Source organism: Gopherus evgoodei, chromosome 8 (assembly GCF_007399415.2).
Source record: "Gopherus evgoodei ecotype Sinaloan lineage chromosome 8, rGopEvg1_v1.p, whole genome shotgun sequence".
Classification (NCBI taxonomy): Eukaryota; Metazoa; Chordata; order Testudines; family Testudinidae; genus Gopherus; species Gopherus evgoodei.
Genome location: NC_044329.1, coordinates 20,077,918 through 20,097,843, shown reverse-complemented (window position 1 = coordinate 20,097,843; position 19,926 = coordinate 20,077,918). Strand labels below are relative to the sequence as shown.

Genomic DNA, 19,926 nt, shown 5'->3' with positions numbered 1-19,926 from the left:
GGCTTTGGATCAGGCTCTTAGTTTCCAGGGGAATTCTGTGTGTGCGTGTGTTTGTGCGCGTGTTTTCTCCTACTTCTATTCCACTAGAGTGATCTTCTGGCAAGGACCCCCTTTCCAACAGATTTTTGGGATACACATGTGAGGTGTGTGACATGCCCCGGGGTACAACCTGGACTGTGGAATTACTGTGCCTTTTTAATTCTCTGACTCAGGGTACCTCTCACACTGCTTTGCTAGTGACAAGAAGCCTCTTCAGGCTTTGTTCTCACACAGCCCTTAGCATGTGAAGGCATACTCAAAGTTACACGAATACTCTCCCAAGCCACTCATGAACTGAATACAGGAACACCCCCAGAAATTCCCCCAGCCTTGCATCCCAAAAATGTACATCTTACACTGCTTCTTGATCAATGCAAGCTCATTAATTAGTTCACCACTCAAAGGGTGGCAGACATGCACCAGCATCTGTAACCTGAGCAGACTCCACAAGCACTTTAGACAAACAAACTGGCTGAGATTAAACATCAAAATAAGTTTATTAACTAGCGAAAGATAGATTTTAAGTGATTATAAGAGGGATGCATAAAGGTTAGAGTTGGTAACATAAGAAATAAAAAGTAAACACTCATTCTAAATCCTAAATTTTATTAGGCTAAACAAGATTTGAATTAAACAGTTTTTCTCACCCTACTGGACATTGCAGGCAGTTTTCAGTTCACAGTTCATACTAATTAGAAAGCCTTCTAGTCCTCCCACCCCCACAATTCGAGACTTTTCTTTGTCTTCCAAATGATCTTGTGTTGAGATGGGAGAGGAGAGAGAGGCCCCATGGTGATGTCACTGTCCCTCATTTATACTTTTCTCCAGGTGCTGGAAAAATCCATGCTGTGTCATGGGGTTAGGCAGCCCTCATGGTATACCTGAGTTGCTGACCATCCTTCATTATGAATTGCAAATTTTTGCTTGCACCTTTGGGCTACATGGGGTTTGGTACATAAGGCCTCCGTGTTTACAGTTTTTTTGTCGTCTCTGAGGGGCTAATCTGTGGGTGTTTCCCAGCCTCACAGCATTTCAGTAACAAACATGTAGCAAAATCTCATAACTGCATTGACACTGATGATACATTTCAACAGGACAGTAATGGTCACTAGATTATGACTTTTCCAGTGAGACCTCACCGGGCATACGTTGCACAAGATGTATCATAATTTGGTAAAAGCAGTGACCATAATGGTGTAGACTGTTTCACCGCTGGTCAAAAACTTCTCCCATTAGCCCAATCCTGCTGCCACACACGACAGATTCATGCCTGCGGTGCTTGTAGGTTTTGTCAGCTGAGTACATTTTATTTCCCTTAAGTGAGTGTTTATATTGCTTTGAGACTGCTGAGGTTCATGGTATTCATTTTTTTTTAGAATGTGGAGGTTTAATAGTTATAGCAGCGATGTGAGTCTTTGGTATTTGAATGTTAATGAAACTTTGTATTTTCTGGAATAACTAGGGAGCTGGATCTTAGCTCAGGCTTGGCAATATATTTGTGGGTGGATTTTTTCTTCTCTTTTCCCCATAGGTTTTAAAACCTTATGTGACATTTCATCCCAGATCAATTTTACATTATGTATCATCATGTATAATATTGTGCCACGCTGTAATTTTGCAAGTGCATGAAACTGCAGCAGAGAGGAAAGTGGGCTCATTTACACAAGGGAGGGAGAAAAAGGCTAATACAACTGCCTGATTCTAGGAGGTTATGAATTGGGTGTTAGCATTTTGCTGCTACAGTAGAACGTGTCTAAGGAGAGCCTATTGGCATGAGAGGCTCAGTTGTTAGAGAGGAAAGGGACTGGTAATGTCAGATTATTAATGATTTCTCATATAGCATGAATATTAACATGGGACTTAGCAGTGTAAGGGATATTCCTGTGGCCCCAAAGAGCTCAAGTACTGAGACTGGTGTTTCACCCTTAAGAAAAACAAGTAATTTGACCACCTTAGCTGGCTTAGAAAGTTAGAGAGGGACTTTGCCTCTGCCATCCTTATGGCCAGTTTCCAGTGTTAGTCTCTAGACTTGGGAGATGATAGTCTCACAGTTTTGGGACTATCCCCCCACTCCCATTCTCTTCTCAAGCGGCAAATTAGCCCAGATGCTAAGACTGGGCTTGAGAAAGCCTGTTTGGTCTGCCCTGTAAAAGCAGGATATTGTGCTGTACACATGGGAGGCAGAGACTGAATGGGCTTTGATGTAGTGAAAGTCCAATGAATTATACCATATCGCTGGTGGGGGAAGGTTGTGGGAACTGAAAAATAGGTCAGAGAATGAGTAACCTCTTGCTATGCAGAAACAGCAGGTTGTTTTTTTGACAAGTATGGTTGTCTTAGGTGTTTTGATGCACATATACAGTGTAACTTTGTTAGGTAATAAAGCAAGTCCTCACTCACCTCTCCAACACCCGAGGTTGTGCGGAGTTGGAATATGGGCCCACAATTCTGTCAGAGACCAGACACAAATGCGTTGATCAACGGGCACACACTACCCCAAAAGCTTTAGAATAAGTGTGGCCCCTTTATTAGGGGTGGGCATCAATATTTATACACAGAAGTAAACAAAGTGATTAACAAAAGATAATGGTCATGCATAATCAATCAAGATTTTACAGGAAGAGCAAGTTTAAGAAGTAAATGCATAGAGATAAAAGGCTAATGGCTACTTGAGGAAGGGGGTGTCATGAGTAGTTTGCAGGTTAGTGCTTTGTTTAAAAAAAGGTTCAGAAAGGATTATGCAGAGACGGCCAGTCTGGGTGTTTTTTGGCTCCAAAGTTCACCAAAAGTTTAGACCCAACATTCCTCCATTTGTAGCTTTGAGATAACTATTAATCAAAAAGCTACACCCTATTTCAAGATCTCAAGGGCCGCTTGGCAATTTCAGCCTGGGCCAATTCGAAGAGAGTAAGGCTTTTAGCTGAAGTGGGAAAAGAATAAACTGACTTACATGAGTTTATGAGGGAGGGGACACACTGAATACAGCAACACAGTATTATAAGGACTACCATGGCCCCAACAACACCCACCAAGAGGTTTTTAACCCACCCAAATCCGGGCAGCCAATTCCATAAGGCTCCCCACCAATCATAAGGTGGCTGGCCAGAGGAGTAGTTTTTAGCCATTTCCCTTAGGTGTTTGGTACGTTGAAAAGTGTCAGAGTAGGTGTCATTTACAAAAACACAGCATTCTTCATTTATGAGGGCGCAAGTTCCTCCCTGAGCTGCTAACATCATATCTAAAGCCATTCTGTTTTGCAAAGCCAACTGGCGCAGCTGGGACATTTCCCCGGCCTGGTTTTCAAATAGGGTTGCAGTTTCATTGGTCAAAGATTCTAATAGTCCCTGTAGACGGATGATAGCACCCTTTAAGCTAGTGTGACCAGCCCACCGCTGCCAGGACAAACCATCACGGAGATTAATATCTCTGTCAGTTTCACGGATGTTACGAACGTGGGGAAAATGAGGGGGGGTGAGGGAGATCCGAGAAGGCGGTGCTAGCCATGCCAAATAACATGACCCTGCCCAATCAGGGGAGAGGAAATAATAAGCCTTGGGCCCGCACACCCAGTATGTTCCATATAAGGCGTTTTGGGTATTCCATTTCTCAAAGTAGGAGGTAACCCACCGCCCGTTGTACCACTGTTCCCCTGGTAACGCAGAGGGGTCGTTGTGTGAACTGCAGAGGCACAATTTGGTAGTGTTGTCCTCAAAGGGCAGTGTAGTACTGCTTGAGCAGTTGTAGAAGGCAATTGTGTATCCTTTAACAATTAGTTGGACACCCTCGAGCTCTGAGCAGGGCTTTTTAAAAACTGACTCTGAAAACCTGCCCCTCCATGAAAAAGTTGAAAAGGTTGGATCGGGGTGAGGGATCCACATATGGGATAAGTGGGATGCGCAAGGCTTGAAGCCAAGATTTTTACTAAAGGCGGTGCCATTAAAATATATGTTGCATTACTTGTTCCCACAAAAGTTGACCCTTTTTCTTTAACAAAACACAGTGATCCTGTTTGATTGGTTACCCTGAGATATTTGTTAATTGGCACTTCTGTTTTGTCCCATGTAAGATTGGGTTGGACTGGATCTTTTATTCTAGTCGGTGGCATCCAAGTCATATTAGCAGTGGTTAGGGGAATGGGTGTGAAGGGGAGTCCCTGTGCTGCATTTACTGGAAATTGAGTACATACCCAGCAATCACTTCTATTTCCTAAAATACGAGTTTTAACCTCATGGGAATATCTAATAAAAGCATTATCTTCATAAGCAGAAAATAAACTGAAAAAGCATAAAAAACATACAGTTGTCAGAATAAAGGGTCCTCTCATTTTTTCGAGTTAATTTAAGTCTAATGTCTGAGAGAGGTAAGCTGGTCCACTGGTCGAAGGCAGTGTCCTCAGTGGTGACAAGAGCTGCTGGTCCGTCACTGTGGTCCACTACGGCTGGCTTGACGTGGGAGTGGTGGATCCAAGATTTGCGTCCTTCCAGGAACACTGCAGTCTGGGTTGTCAAAAGAACCTGGTGGGGTCCAGTAAACCTTGGCTGGAGGGTGTCGTCACGAACGAACTTTTTGGCCCAGACGAAGTCCCCTGGTTGGAACGGGTGGATTTGTTCCTCCAGCGGCACGGTCTGGGAAAACTGCGAGGCTTTCCAAAGGGTACGGAGGCGAGCCTGTAGGGAGAGAAACTGACACGCAGTCATATGATCCCCTCCCAATAGTGAAACATCAGCACGTGGTAGCGCCCCGCCTTTGAAAGGGGGGTGTCCATAGAGCAGTTCAAAGGGGGATAATCCCAATGCGCGGGTTGGGCGAGTACGAAGGTGAAACAGGACCAAGGGAAGTACCTGAGGCCACTTTAATCCTGTTTCCTGACAGTATTTAGCCAATGTAAACTTAAGTTCCCTATTCATACGCTCAACTTTCCCGCTAGACTGGGGGTGGTAGGGTGTATGAAAGGAGTGTGAAATGCCCAGTCCTTGTTCTAAATGGCCAAGGACATGACCAGTAAAGTGAGGTCCGCGATCTGAGTCGAGCACAAGAGGGATGCCAAAACGGGGTACAATATCTCTAAGGAGAATCTTCGCCACTGTGGCAGCAGTACAATTAGCAGTAGGAAAAGCTTCGACCCAGGAAGTCAGAGGGCAAACCAAAACAAGGAGGTGCTTTTTTCCAAAAGCCTTTGGCATATCTGCAAAATCAATTTGAAGATGTTGAAATGGAGCAGCAGGCGGAGGTCTTCCACCCTTAATTTGTTAAGAGGTGGAGCAGGTCCATTACGCTGACATGTGCTGCATGCTTTCACTATTGATAGGCAATAGGGTTGAATGCCTGGAGCATACCAAAAGCGAGCGATAGTGTTCACGAGGGCGTGCGTGCCGTAGTGACCCCCTTTATCATGGTGCCAGCGAACTGCCACAGGGTATGTGGAGCGAGGGAGGCAGGCTCGGCCATCTGGCATAAGCCAGGTCCCTTTGACCAGAGTGGCCCCGAGGCTTTCCCATGATTTTAGTTCAGCAGCGGGTACTGGTACGGGGTGCGGTGGAGTAAAGGAGGAGGTTGCAATAGCCAATGTGGGCATGGCTAAAGGTAAGGTGGCAGCCTTCTTGGCGGAGGCGTCAGCCAGGGCATTCCCACGGGTAACGGGGCTGCTATCTTTAGTATGGGCCCGGCAGTGAACTACAGCCAGGACGGAGGGTTTTTGGAGGGCGTCCAAAAGCTTGTGGATGAGGGGGAGGTGCTGAATGGGTTTACCGGCAGCTGTCTGGAAACCTCGAAACTTCCAGAGGTGGATATGACAATGCACAACTCCAAAAGCATATTTGCTATCAGTAAAAATGGTAACGGTCTTACCAGCGGCCAACTGGCAAGCTCGGGCCAGGGCATAGAGTTCAGCGGCTTGGGCTCCCCAGTTGCCTGGCAGTGAGGCGGCCTCTTGAATGTCCCATTCAGAGGTGACAGCATAACCAGTGAAACGCTTGCCATCAACATAGAAGGAGCTTCCGTCCGAGAAGAGGATGCAATCGGGGTTGTCCAGTGGCACGTCAAACAGGTTGTCTCTTATCTGTAAGATGCTGGAAACTATTTCCACACAGTCGTGCTGGTCCTGGGGGACTGGCAGGTCAGGAAGCAAGGTAGCTGGATTAAGGGGTCCACACCTTTCAAAAATTAGGTTAGTGTCTTCTAAGAGTTCGGCCTCTAGCTGTTGCTGACGATGGGCCGAAAAGACTTGGGTTGTGCCCCTACGCAGAAGGGCTGACAAGGCATGAGAGGTCCAAACCGTGGTAAAATGACCCAGGGTTAGGCTCTTTGCCTTTGTGATCAGCAGGGCAGCTGCTGCCAGAGTCCGGGTGCAGGATGGGGTTCCCTGAGCGACAGGGTCGATTTGCTGAGAGTAAAAAGCAAGCGGGAAATGGTGGGGCCCGCTCAGCTGGGTAAGGACACCACTAGCAATTCCGCCCCTCTCGTGGACAAAAAGGTGAAAGGGTTTGCTGTAATTGGGGGGGCGGAGAGACATGGAGGAGGCCACACTGTCCTTGAGTAACTGAAAGGCTTGAATAGTGTCCGGGGACCACTGCAAAGGGTCAGGAGCAAGGTTAGCAGTGAGTTGGTGGAGCGGTTTGCTTAACTCCCCGCAGGACGGCAACCAGGGGCGACAGAAGCCAATTAATCCTAAGAAACCTCGAAGTTGTTTCTTGGTGTTCGGTAGAGGGCAGTTTTGAATAGTCTTTATGCGGGCTGGGTCCATCTGTCTTCCTTCTGGGGTTAACAGGAAGCCCAGATATCGGACCTTCTGTGAGACCCACTGAATCTTTTTAGGGTTTACCTTGTGGCCTCTGGTGTGTAGGTATAATAAAAGTGCCTTACCATCGATGCGGAGGGCAGCTTCTTCGCGATTACCTAATAGGATGTCATCTACGTATAGGACCAATGTGGATCCCTGCGGACTGGTGAAACCTTCCAAGTCGTGGCGGAGGCACTGGCTGAAAATCGTGGGGCTGTCTCTGTAGCCTTGAGGAAGTCGTTGCCAGACATAACTTTGTCCCTCCCAGGTGAAACCAAAGAGATACTGAGAGTCTGGGTGCACAGGAATGCTGAAAAAAGCTGATTTTAAGTCAATAACAGTGAACCACTCAGCATCCCAGGGGATTTGGCTGATGATAGTAGCTGGGTCAGGGACTACTGCATGAAGAGGGACCACATACTGATTAACAACTCGTAGATCCTGTACAAAGCGCCAACGAACAGGGTCTCCGTCCTTTTTAGGAGGCTTTTTGACAGGCAGTATAGGGGTGTTACAGGGAGTGCGCTGAGGGCGGACTAGCTTTTGTGCAATGAATCCCTCAATAATGGGGCGGATGCCCTCCCGGGCTTCCAGCGACAGGGGGTATTGAGGGACTGACGGGGGGCTTAAGGAAGGCTTTACCTGAATCCTTACGGGCTCTGCCGAAAGGAGCAGGCCAACATCAGTGTCAGAAATTCCCCAGAGGGTTGAAGGCAAGTCAGTGAGGTCAGGGGAGAGAGAGGGGGGTGTTTCCCAATTACCCTGAGTAGGGGCCGAATCTCCTAACACTGTCATCAATAATCCTACCCCTTCAGGAGTGCAGGTTAAAGTAGCCTCAAGCTTACAGAGTAAATCCCGGCCCATCAAAGGGATCAGACAAGCTGGGGAAAAAGAAAACGGTGAGAAAAACATTTATCAGCATAAATAACATTCAAAGGCAAAGTGAGTCCCAGAGACTGTGGGTTGCCCTCCACCCCAGTCGCAGTTTTAACCTCAGAGGATAGCCAGGGAGAGGGGGCATGATTTAAAAGAGAGAAAGTAGCCCCAGTATCAATGAGGAAAGAGACAGGCAGTCCCTGGACTGAAAGGGTTAAACGAGGCTCTTCGCTGGGAGGAGAGAAAGTGAGAAAGGAGCCGGCTAAAGACATTAAGGAAATAAGACCATCACATTGTTTGCCTTCGCCCCCGCGGTACCGTCATTGAGGAGGCTGAGTTTGCTGCGGCTGCTGCTGTTTTCCATAGTTGATCCAGGCCTGGGGGATGGGCTGAGCTGGTGGTGCAGGGGTGTATTCCTCACTTGTGTAAGCATCTGCGGATGCAGCCAGACCTTCTGGGCGTCCCCAGGGGCATTCACGTTTAAAGTGACCAGGCTGTCCGCACTGAAAACAATTTCCTGATGGCTGGGGTCGCCAGGACCCTCTTCCCCGGGCACCCTGGAATCCCCTGCCACGGCCACGGCCTTTGCCTCGAACACCACCGTGAAAAGCTAAAGCCATCAGCTTATATTCTTCCTTTTTCTCTTTCTTTTTACTACTTTCCCTTTCTTTCTCCCAGGCAAAATCAGCTACTTCCAACACTGAAGTGACTGACTCACCTCCCCAACCAGGGCGAAACTTTAAGAAGTAATCCCTTACAGGGGGCACCGACTGATTCACAAAAAATGAAATAAGAGTAGGGTGGTCTGCTTCTCTCTCAGGATCCATCTGAGTGAACATTCGGGCCCCCTCCAATAGCCTCGACCAGAACTTTCTGGGCGGCTCATCAGATTCCTGCCGAATCTGCATGAACTTAGCCTGATTAGGCGAGCGGCGAGCCATTTCCTTGAGTCTCTCTAACAATCGCTCTCTATCTGTTCGCAGCTGAGTCAGCCTTAGCTGAGTCCAGTCTAGGGGATTCCAGCCAGCGGCCAGATCCCGCCTATTCATCCAAGTAACATTAGCTGCATTGCTATCTCCCCATGTCCTTTCTGCCATCCACAATCTACTACGTTCTTCTCCAGTCAAAACTCTACTTAACAACTGATCCACATCCGTATAAGTAGGATTATAACTTAAAAACAATCTTTCTAGAAGTTCTATGATCTTTCGGGGATTTTCCCCAAAAGACCCTGACAACTGTCCCCACTCTTTCAAATCCCATTCTAGCCATCCTTTATATTCCACAATACTAGCATGTTGCAATCGTCCATCATTGCTCATATAAGGTTGATCGTGCACCTGTAAAGGCATCTCTATAACCATACTTTTATTATTCGCAAGAGATTTGACAGAGACATCCTCTAGGCTATCCTCAGGGGGGGGGCATGCACCCTGCTGTACCTGCTTGGACCTAAGCCTAGTAACTACTCCTCCCGAGGTTGGCCCCTCCAATTCCTCCTCATCCTTCTGCACAAATTCCAATTTGGGATCCTGCAGATTCCCCTCTGCTACAAGGAGAGAGTTCCCCTGCGGAGGAATAGGGGCAGGTGCAGAGGGGACCAGCTGACGAGTCAAAACACGCCGTGGTCTACACCCTTCATCGAAATAACCTGGAGGGGGTTCACTCTCGGGAGAGTACCTGACTGCCATAATTTTTAAAGATTTCCACAGCTCTGCTGCTGTGTCCCAACAAAACCAGTAACATAACTGTCCCGGATGGTCTTTTTCGATCTGGCTCTTTACTCCTCTTAAGGCAGCCTGCTCGAAAGAGCCATACGAAGGCCACCTCATCTCCGAGTCGGCCAATACCGCGGTATACCCAGTCCAATTCCTTACACATAGTGTGTACAACTTCTTCCTAGACATTCCTGTCTGTACTGGGAGTTTCCCTTCATTCCATAACTTATTTACAATCCCCAACGGACTCTCAAGAGGCACGCTAGTCCCTTGACCCATGGTGTCTGACAGGAGCCCTCCAACTGGCGTTTACCCTGCTGTCCAATACACGACCCCTCAATATTGAATTGGCTAGGAGAAATCTCCTGTGGCGCCTTGCCAATTCATATATGAGTGGTCTGACCACTGGACAGAGGTACCGCACCAGAAGGTATCCCGGACGAGCCCCCAAATTGTTAGGTAATAAAGCAAGTCCTCACTCACCTCTCCAACACCCGAGGTTGTGCGGAGTTGGAATATGGGCCCACAATTCTGTCAGAGACCAGACACAAATGCGTTGATCAACGGGCACACACTACCCCAAAAGCTTTAGAATAAGTGTGGCCCCTTTATTAGGGGTGGGCATCAATATTTATACACAGAAGTAAACAAAGTGATTAACAAAAGATAATGGTCATGCATAATCAATCAAGATTTTACAGGAAGAGCAAGTTTAAGAAGTAAATGCATAGAGATAAAAGGCTAATGGCTACTTGAGGAAGGGGGTGTCATGAGTAGTTTGCAGGTTAGTGCTTTGTTTAAAAAAAGGTTCAGAAAGGATTATGCAGAGACGGCCAGTCTGGGTGTTTTTTGGCTCCAAAGTTCACCAAAAGTTTAGACCCAACAACTTCATGTCCTTCTTTGATCTTACACTTACCCTGATCCCCCATCAGTCTCCTCCAATCAACCCAGAGTAACAGGCCTGGCAAGATTCCTGTGCTATATACTGTAAATAGTGCAGAGCAACAGCACCATATAGTTCAACACTTCATTCTCAGGCCTTCTAACCAGCATCAAGGGCTGCCCTCCAAACACTCATATTAGCATAGCAACATATACGTCTTGCCATAGTGCCATCTTGCCAGCTTGCAAGGGAGCTCAGTCACCATCATTATCAAACTACCCACCCTCAACATACTGACAGTTGTGATCATCAGAAGTGTGCGAGCTCATAATTTCCTGTATTAAATGAGATGGGGCTGGTGGCAGGAGCTGTTTTTCTGCCGTAGCTTGCCAGAGCTGGGATTCGGTGGTTTTTCAGGACATGCTATAAGACAAATGTTTTTCCAAGCCTCTTGCTGGAGTGGTGAGTGAAGGGAAAGTGGTGGGTTGCAGACAGTGGAGAGCTGGAGCCGGTTCATGCGAACCGGTTGTTAAATTTAGAAGCTGGTTTAGAACCGGTTGTTAAAGGGGTGGGCAAACTCCAGCCCGCGGGACCATCCTGTCTGGCCCGCCTGAGCTTCCAGCTGGGAGGCTCCCCTGGCCTCTCCCCCACCTTCCCTCCTCTCGCAGAGCCCAGTGCCAGTGCTCTGGACTGCTCCTGGGCAGCTCTGCAGCTCCTGCCGCTTTGAGTGGCAAGGTAAGGGGGGGCCTGTGAGCTCCAGCAGGCTGCGCAGCATCGATACACGCTGCCCTGAGCAGCATGGTAAGGGGGCCGGGCCAGGGCTGGGAGGAGGGGTTAGATAAGGGGCAGGGAGCAGTTGGAAGGGGCAGAGGTTCTGGCGGGGCGGTCAGGGGACGGGGAACAGGGGGAGGGGAGTTGGGTAGGCGTGGGAGTTCCGGGGGTCTGTTGGGGTGGTGGTGGATGGGGTCAGGGCAGTGGATGGAACGGGACGAGTTGGGTAGGAGGTGGGGGGTCTCGGGCTTGTACTCACCAGACGGCGCTTAATAACTGGTTCCCTACTGGGTCGGCAGCAGCACTTCGGTGGCGGGTCGTTCACTCGCTCCGGGTCTTCGGCAGCACTGAAGGACCTGCGGCCGAAGTGCAGCCAAAAACTCGGAGCAGGTGAAGGACCCGCTGCCGAAGTGCTGCCGAAGACCTGGTAGGGAACCGGTTTTTAACATTCTGGCAGCTCGTCACTGTTTGCAGATCTTTAGTAAATGAGAGTTTTTCTCAGGATACGCATCTCTTGAGTATTTATTAGGATGTGTTTTTGTTTCAAAGTACCGGTAGTACTTTTACATTGCACCTGCAGAATCTGACAGGCAATTGAAAGAGCCAGTTAAACAGATTAGATAGTAAACTTTGGGGCAGAGACCATGCCTGCCTCTGTGTTTGCACAGCATGTAGCACCATGGGACCTTTATCCTGATTGGCTACTATGATGTCAAGCTTTTTATGCTGCGTCTTCCTTGTCCACCCACTTCCTTCTAGCTGGGATGTAACCCAGACCCCATCCTATTTAGCAATATGAAAAGGGCAGGGTGGCTGTTTCCTCCAGGCTGAGAACCTCTGGGCTACCAGAATATAAATATTAAATAAATACCCATTGAAATTCACCTGCAAATCCAATTCATCATATAGTAAAAAGAGTCAACATCTTCATAGCTGTAGGTAGTATTTTTCATGCAAACGTGCTGCGTTTCTACCAACCACCCCTGGTGCAGTACTGAATTCCCTACAAGTTATATTTGATTAGGGCTGGCAATAAATATCTGAATCTCACCGCTGCAGACACCCTGTGCTTATGTGACACTCTTTTCAGCACATCAGGCCTTAAGGGGAAGCTTAGTTTGAAAGGTTCATTCTGGAAGGGGCTGTGGCTTAACTAGATTAGGATGCCAGAGAAGGTTGCAGAATTCACACAAACAGTCACTCTAGCCTCTATCTCGCCTGCCCTCATTATCTCTCTACATTTCATTCTAAAACTCTCTAATTTAACAAAAGGCTAATTAATCACTGCAGATGAGAGTATTCGTTTCGTCCCCTTTCTCCCCTTTGATTTGGAGTGGACCTTCTGGAGGTAGATTCCGCAGGGGACATGTAACATTAGCTGTACTCTTTCCATTCAACATTCTTACAATATCCATTGAAAATGTAGCTTTGTATGTCTTGGCCATCGTAGGTAGCATTGCCAGGTTTACTGTAGCAGCATGTAGTATAAGTAATGGACCAGACGCTGTGTGCTTGGGAATATACCTCACCATGTGGCACATCTTTCTGGAATATTTACTAGGCCAGATCTATTCCTGGTTTGCAAGCAATTCCAACAGCCTGTCTGAGCCCAGGTATGGATTCCTATCATACTGACCCTTAGAACTGCTAGAGAATTAAAGCAGAATACAGTGTGATCCAAGAGTCAGCTTTTTTAATTGAACTGGATGGTGCTACTATAAATTCTGAATTGCACAAGTCTGTGCTTTATTGCATAGACTAGTTACCTTTCCTGACAATTCTGTCTGCTTTGCCATAGTTCTGTTTTTTCTCTTTTCTTAACATCACCAGGCTACTGTGAATAGGTTAAGGGAGCAGCTTCTAGGAGTAGATACTATGGGTATATATAATTAGTGGGGGCCCTGTCATCCAAATAATAATAAAATATACAAGTTGCATCATTGAAAGAGAGAGATCTGAATATGTCTCTGCGTCTCCCTTTGCCATAGTAGTAAGCAGGAGGGCAGAACAAAGCTAATTACTGCCTTAACCCTTTGTTTCAGCAATTTCCTTGCCATAGGGTCCCACACTTGCTTCACAGAACACAGAATCTGTTCCTGCAGCAAGAGCCTTACAATCCCTCACCAGTGCAGGCAGCCACCCTGCAACCTTGGACAAGCATTAGGCCCGTTTGAGAAGCTGCTCCTGCCCTTTCCAGCCAGCCAAGCTGGTGAGGGAAGTGGCCATAAATGCTCTGCCTGCCAGGGGTTTTAAGCTTTAACTTCATTGCACTCCTCATGCCTGTCATCCCACAGAGCAAGAATGTGACTCTGCTCTCCATAGCAGTGCAATGGGCTACGTCTGAGCCCCAGGGATGATTATTTTTTAATGCCAATCCAGTCAGCATGATGCAACAGCCTTGACAGAACTGGGTAGTCATAGTATTGGCAGCACAAAGGCAGATTGCAGTGCTGAAGCCTTGTTTCGCTTTCTGCTGCCCACCTGCTGAACACCTGCTAGGATAAGCAAAACCTTTGGGAGATTAGTGCTATTGCTGAGCTGGATGTTCACAGTGAAACCTGAAACCACGAGAATTTCCCCTGATTTTGGGTTTTATTACAAACTTGAAACTCACATCAGATTCGTCAGAAGATCGGGGAGCATTTCAGGGCCCAATCCAGGTCTCAGTGGGTGATTTGCCTGATTTAAGACAGCAGGATCAGGTCCTCTGAATGAAGCCGGTAACTCCATTTAAGAGAACCTGGGTGGTTTGGAGAAAATGAAATTGCACCAGTCAAGCAGAATGGCTCAAGTGGGGTAGCACATTCAGGCATGAGGGGACAGAACACTGAGTTGGGTCCAAAAAGGAGCATTGTGTGTGCTATTGTCAGTGAGCTAGCCAGGAGCCAGCAGCCACACAAGGGGAAGAGAAGCATTGGCCTGATCATCACCAGGCCCTCAATCTGCCTGAGCACACTGCCTGTGATCATCACTATACAGGACCTGTTAGCTGGTCCTTTGCCTGGCTCTTAAAACAAAAGGCTGGGTCACCATTCTGCAGCTATGTATGGTAGGGGAAGACACCCCTTTCCTTCCCACCAGGAAACCTAGGCAGAATTTAACCATATAACATCAAGCTGGATGTAACTTAGAAGGCATAGAAGTATAGTGTGTCACGGAGACTTTATTCTTGTTACCCACTCACCTGCCCTTGGTAAATGGAAAAAATAGGATCTTACCAGGGCCAGGAGGCAACTTTGGCTACAGCTGGTTAGACAATGACTATTCCCCCAGTTTGTGACCTCTGATTGACACCAGCGGGCCTGCATGCAAATACTTTCTATTGATGCCAAGATCAGAGTGTGAGAACGCAAAGCCTTTTAGAGCACTAAATCTCCTACTGAATATCGAGAAATGTGTAAGGGATTAAACGTGGAAAATGCAACATCAAAGGTCTTGGGTCAAGGGGGGAAGCATGTCAAAATTCAGGGATATTGGATGTAGCACTCATTCAATGACTACGCTTAGTTAAGTACAGCACAGGGGAGTGAAGACTGCAGGCCACTAGAACACTTGTTAATATATGTCATTTAATTGTGAGATTGCTTATATGCCATTTTGACATATGTAGAGTAATATTATCCCTCTTTTGTAGGTCACTATTCTCATAAGTCTGGCTCTTGCGTTCCTTGCCTGCATAGTCTTTCTTGTGGTATACAAAGCCTTTACTTATGATCACAGTTGCCCAGATGGATTTGTTTATAAGGTAAGAGATTCCAGCCAGATAGATTCTATCGTCTCTGACAATTCAATTGACTTCATGGTCAGAGTCTAACAGAGCATTTACAAGAATATGTTGAAAAGTGGTCAATCTTTTGGAAAATGTGAACCTGCATCTGCTTCCACCATTTTATATTTTAATCGTCAGGATTAGATCTCTGTGAATGCCACAAACAAATGTCCCTAAATAATCCCTCATGTTTTGGAATGAATGCACTGCAGCTGAATTTTGGGTTTGCTTCCCACAAACATTCAAATGATCAAGTTTTTCTGGCATAAATGTTCATGCAAGGGAAATTTCAATGCTGCATGCACGAGCGTTCACTGATACTGATTTTGAAATTCGCATGTGCAAGTATTTGAGAGGCATGCTTTTGCACCTCGTCCAGTAGGCCAACAGAAACAAAACCGTGTAACTTGTTTGACCAATCACAGCTAATCAACAGAGTTTGAATATCAGATAGTCATTGAGAACTGTTTGCTCAGTTCACAGAGTTAAAAAAGTTTGCAAAACACATCTTGACTGACTATTTACAGCGAATAAATTCATAGAGGTCTTAATTCTTTGGGGATATTCTATGAACAGGAAAAGAGGCTCAGTTATTCGATATATTGTTTGTTGTAAATTATTCCCTTAGTGTACATAAAATCAGAGAGGAGATGAGTCATGACTTTTGAATTCTGAATGTGAATTTCCTCAGAGTTCATGCACTTTGGATTTAGTGTTCTGCTCTGGTCTTTAATCACACTAGAATGGGGTGGGGGGAGAACTGGATGGCTAAAGGGCATGCTAATTATAAATGGGGCCCTTCACCTCCAGGTCACCACTATCAATCTGAGCAGGTTGGACCAAAGGTTCTTACTATTTGTTGGCTCTTCTGTGGCCTATACAAAGCAAATTGGTTTTCTCAGTACAGTTCTTAGTGTACAAGGGTCCACATTACAGCAGTAGAGACTAGTTGGCAGCCTCAGCACAGAGGAGAAGCACAGAAAGGGCCATGGAGACTGAACTGGCCACCTATCTCTAGGGCTGGTCTTCCTGCAGGTCAGAGATAAGGCATGGTAGCAGGGTAGCATATAAGCAGCTTACATTGCTTCTGCCTGGCCTGTATCTGTTCTACAGATTAATAGAGAACGTCAGTCTGCAGGGCTGTCAATCCAACACTTTGTGAGCTAAGCAACGTCCTCTCCCAGTACCACTAGCAGATGCCTGATCTTGGTGCGTTCCAGTGCTGTGCCAGAGCAGCAAGATCCCTATTCTGTAATTCTGGTTCTGTTTCACAGAATGAAACCAGTCTTAATCAGGGCTGCCAATTCCAGCAGGTTTTGACATCTGTTGAACCTGTCTCAGAGCCCCGTGCTATCTAATGTTTCTTGGCATCCCCCAAGCTATTTGTCAATGGAGGAGCACATATGTTTCCATTGGTGCAAGAAGCCCAATTGCTATGAACCAGTGAGTTGAGTCGGTCATCCACGTGAGAACGAACTGGGAGTTTAAAATAAATGTTAAGTGATGTGACTGCTACTTACTTTTCCTGCTTTTTCCCTCTCTCTAGCATAAGAGATGTATCCCAGCCTCCCTGGATGCCTATTACTCAGCACAGGATTCCAATTCCCGGGGCAGATTCTATACTGTCATAAGCCATTACAGCATGGCTAAGCAAACCAGCTCACGGTCTGTATCGCCCTGGCTTTCTTCGGGATCGGTAAACCATGAAGCCAAGGCTGCCAAGACAGAAGGCCATTAAAACTACTCAGTGGTGACGGGAGGGGTTGGGAGTAGGGAAACAACACCGTGTCTATGAAGTATCGCTCTGCCTCAGAGAGGGCGCAGTGCTAACAGCACAAGAAGAAGAAATGAAACTCAAGTGCAGGAGACATCTTAATTGATATTTCTTTTCATGCATTGTTCTCGTGGATTTGTAACTGAGCCAGGCTCTTGTACAAAGGCATGTTTGATGTTGACTGTAACTTTATGATGTAAAAATATTTTTAAAATCATTGCTTAAATATTTGTTAGAAAAATAAATGAAAAAACAAAAAAAGCAAATTCAGAAAACAACCAGACAGGATGGAATCAAGCAAGCAAAGAGAATCTCCCAGAAACTGTATCTTTGGCAGAAAGGTGTGACCCTAGAGCAGTATGTAACGGAAGAACGTTTGAATACCTTGTTTGACATGCAGGGGTAGGGGGAAGTCTTTTACGAATCATGTCACTGGGTAGTTAAACTTGCCAGAGCAGGGTCCTTCTACTGGCAAACTGAGCTGCGCAGAATACGGTATCAGCATTAGTTTGTGGCCAGAGAAGTACACACGCATGTGTGTTCAGTCTGAGGCCTGAATTAAAAACAGAAAGATCGAGGGATTTGGAATACACAGTCATGGTATTGGAGATCTTCAGTGGGTTTGTCAGGATTAAATGTTTTGGACATAGAGCAAGAGAAGGAAGCTGTTGTGTTTAAATCTCTTCAGCACAGGACCGGGAGTCAGGCTCTATTCCCAGTTCTGCCACAGATTACCTGTGTGATCTTGGATAAGTCACATGGGGCCTGATCCTTTGAGATGCTGAGCACTTCTTTGGAGAGCAAAGGAACAAATAACTTCATTGTAAGTCTAGGATGCTTAGCACCTCACAGGAGAGGGTTAGCACCTTAAAGGATCAAGCCCCCTCTGTGCCTCATTTCCCCCTTGTCCTTATTTCATGGACACTACTTATGTGGGGATTGTGAGGGTTTGTCTGTTGGTGTGTAAAATATTTGGAGAGTTAATGATAGACAGTGCTATCAAAATTCAAAGTTTGAGTTGACTTATAAACCCGTGAATGTAAAAACAAACCCCAAGCCGAGTCCAGCCCTGTACAGTGTTCAAACACAGCCCAGTATCTAGCTTGCAAACTGATCTGAGCAAGCATGTCTGTTTTGTAAGACTTGAGTAAAAGGAATTTTCTTTTCCAGAGCTGCCACCCAAAATATTGCAGTGTGACAGTTAAAATACTTGTGATCGCAGTCAGCTTGAGTTCAAAAGAATAAGCACCAGGAGTAGGACAAGACAGATGTTTGGGTTTGGAGTTTAAGGTTTGCATTTCACCAAGCCTGCTGATCAGATTTGTGGGTGTTGCAGGCTAGAAACTGGGAGCCAAACCCACTGGGCAGAGTTTTGTCCTTCATTATGCACACACAGCTGCTAGGGGTTTGAATGGGATTAGCCTGGTGTAAATGGGGGCAGGACTGAGCTGACAGGAGTCATGATAAGCAATTGTATAGTATAGCTAAAACTGTAGTGCCAAACCCCATCGTCTGATTCCCCTCCCACCATATTTCACCTGTAAATTCATTTTTCACTTGAAATGTACAAACCCCACCACAGAAAAATCAAAACTCCGACAAACGACTGAACAATTTATAATTTTGTGGTGTGCGTTTTGTCAGTAAGTAGCAGAGACTGAAGTATTTTTTGGTGTAATTCTTGAACTTTTCTGACAGGAAAAATAAAGCTAGATGTGTCTGAGAGTCTCAACTCCCCTGAAGGGTTTCTTTTGTCTGTGTCCTGCTGTCATGTTGTGAAGAGGGAGCAGTGGGAATGTTTGTGTGCACGGAACTGCTGAGTGTGGTGGTGGCAGAGACGTCTACTCTGTATTGGTGGAAATGGAAATTTTTGGAAGCTTCAGAGGTTGTTCAGAACTCGCTTGCATTTATTGCTGGTGGGGGGAACCTCAAACACTTTTATTTGTTTGTTTGCTTGTTTTTCAGCTGAAAAAAAACCTTCAAAACAAGAGGCTTTAGTGTGGGTGCATCTACTGGATCATCTGATTCTCAGTTACATAAGGCTCCCTTTTCACTGCTCTGGCAAAATAAAAGGACAGAAATATCGCAGAGGACTGCTGCAGCCTGCATGGAGCTGGCATACGGGTTCAATGCCATCCCTGATCCTAGTGTAGGGGGCAAGTCAGGGAGTATAGGCTGGAGGTGGGGAATAGAAGGGGAGGGAGCAAGGAGGAGTTATAGCCAGAGTACACTGTGCTATGGCTATTCTTTGCTGGGCCCTGGAAGGATAGTGTACCTTAGAGTAGCCCTGTGGTTACTCTAATTTACACCAGGGCTGGGTATGCTGCCAACTGCTTCAAGTTCAAGGAAGGAGAGCACAAAAGCATAAACAACCTCCATCCCACTCACCCTGTCCCTCTAATTTCTGCCCCAAACACAGAAAGGAGGGAACAGAGGATAGGGTGCAACAATCTCTACAGGTTTTAAAGATATTACCCCCATTTTAAGTACGGAGAATGTTTCTAAGATTGGTAGAATCTTTCAAGGAAACTTTGTCAGTAGTGTACTTTGACCACCTTTCCAGGGACACCAGTGAGTGTTGTCTGTGTATTTACTGGGCTCAATAATAATGAGCAATGTTACAAGAGAATGGTACACGAAACCATATATACACACATTACAAAAACTAGAGGTGGGCTGTACCAAGAGCCTGGATCTGGCCACCCCTGAACTTTGGATCTATAGCCAAACTTCATGGCTTTGTCTGTAGCAAAAACATTTCCTTTAATTCACCCAGTAGCTCTTTGAAATGGAATGACACTGTCTTTAAAGTTGCTAGTTTCTGCAGGCTCATGAAATGCTTTATAATGTTCCAATAAAACCTCTGGATGATTTCCCTTTTTGAAAAGCTCGGTTGTGAAATTGAGCCACTGCAGAAGAGGAATCACTGCTATTATAGGTCACCACAGAGAACCTGTGAAGTGTATTAAAAAGGATATAGTGCTCTCTTCCAAACTGAGTCACATTGTAATGACGGGTATTTCTATTGCATCTCTCATGGTAATACCTTAGTCCACTGTTTACTTTGATCAAAATTCCAGGAATCAAATTATTTGTATTCTTGGGTGGAAGGTATAATTGGATAAACTGAGTCAGTGGCAATAAAAGGTTTTTATTTAATAAAAGAAGAACCAAAATTGTATATGGAACAGAACAAAAAAGGGCTCAAGGGAGACACAGGGGACAGTAAAAGACAACTACAGCTAGAAGTTTGATCGTTCAGCTCATTGCCATTGACATGGTCTATGTTCAAGCTGAATATAAATTCAAAGTTCAGCC

General features: G+C 46.1%; 1 protein-coding gene across 1 annotated transcript in view; it reads left to right on the top strand.

Moving 5' to 3' along the window:
- Positions 1-18,340, top strand: part of NSG2 (neuronal vesicle trafficking associated 2) — a 55,198-nt gene extending 36,858 nt beyond the window's left edge. Inside the window, exons 4-5 of the mRNA XM_030573703.1 lie at positions 14,700-14,810; positions 16,381-18,340. Of these exons, the coding sequence (XP_030429563.1) occupies positions 14,700-14,810; positions 16,381-16,572 (303 nt within the window). The 3' untranslated portion in view covers positions 16,573-18,340. The remainder of the gene's footprint in view (positions 1-14,699; positions 14,811-16,380) is intronic.
- The last annotated feature ends 1,586 nt before the right edge of the window (positions 18,341-19,926 follow it).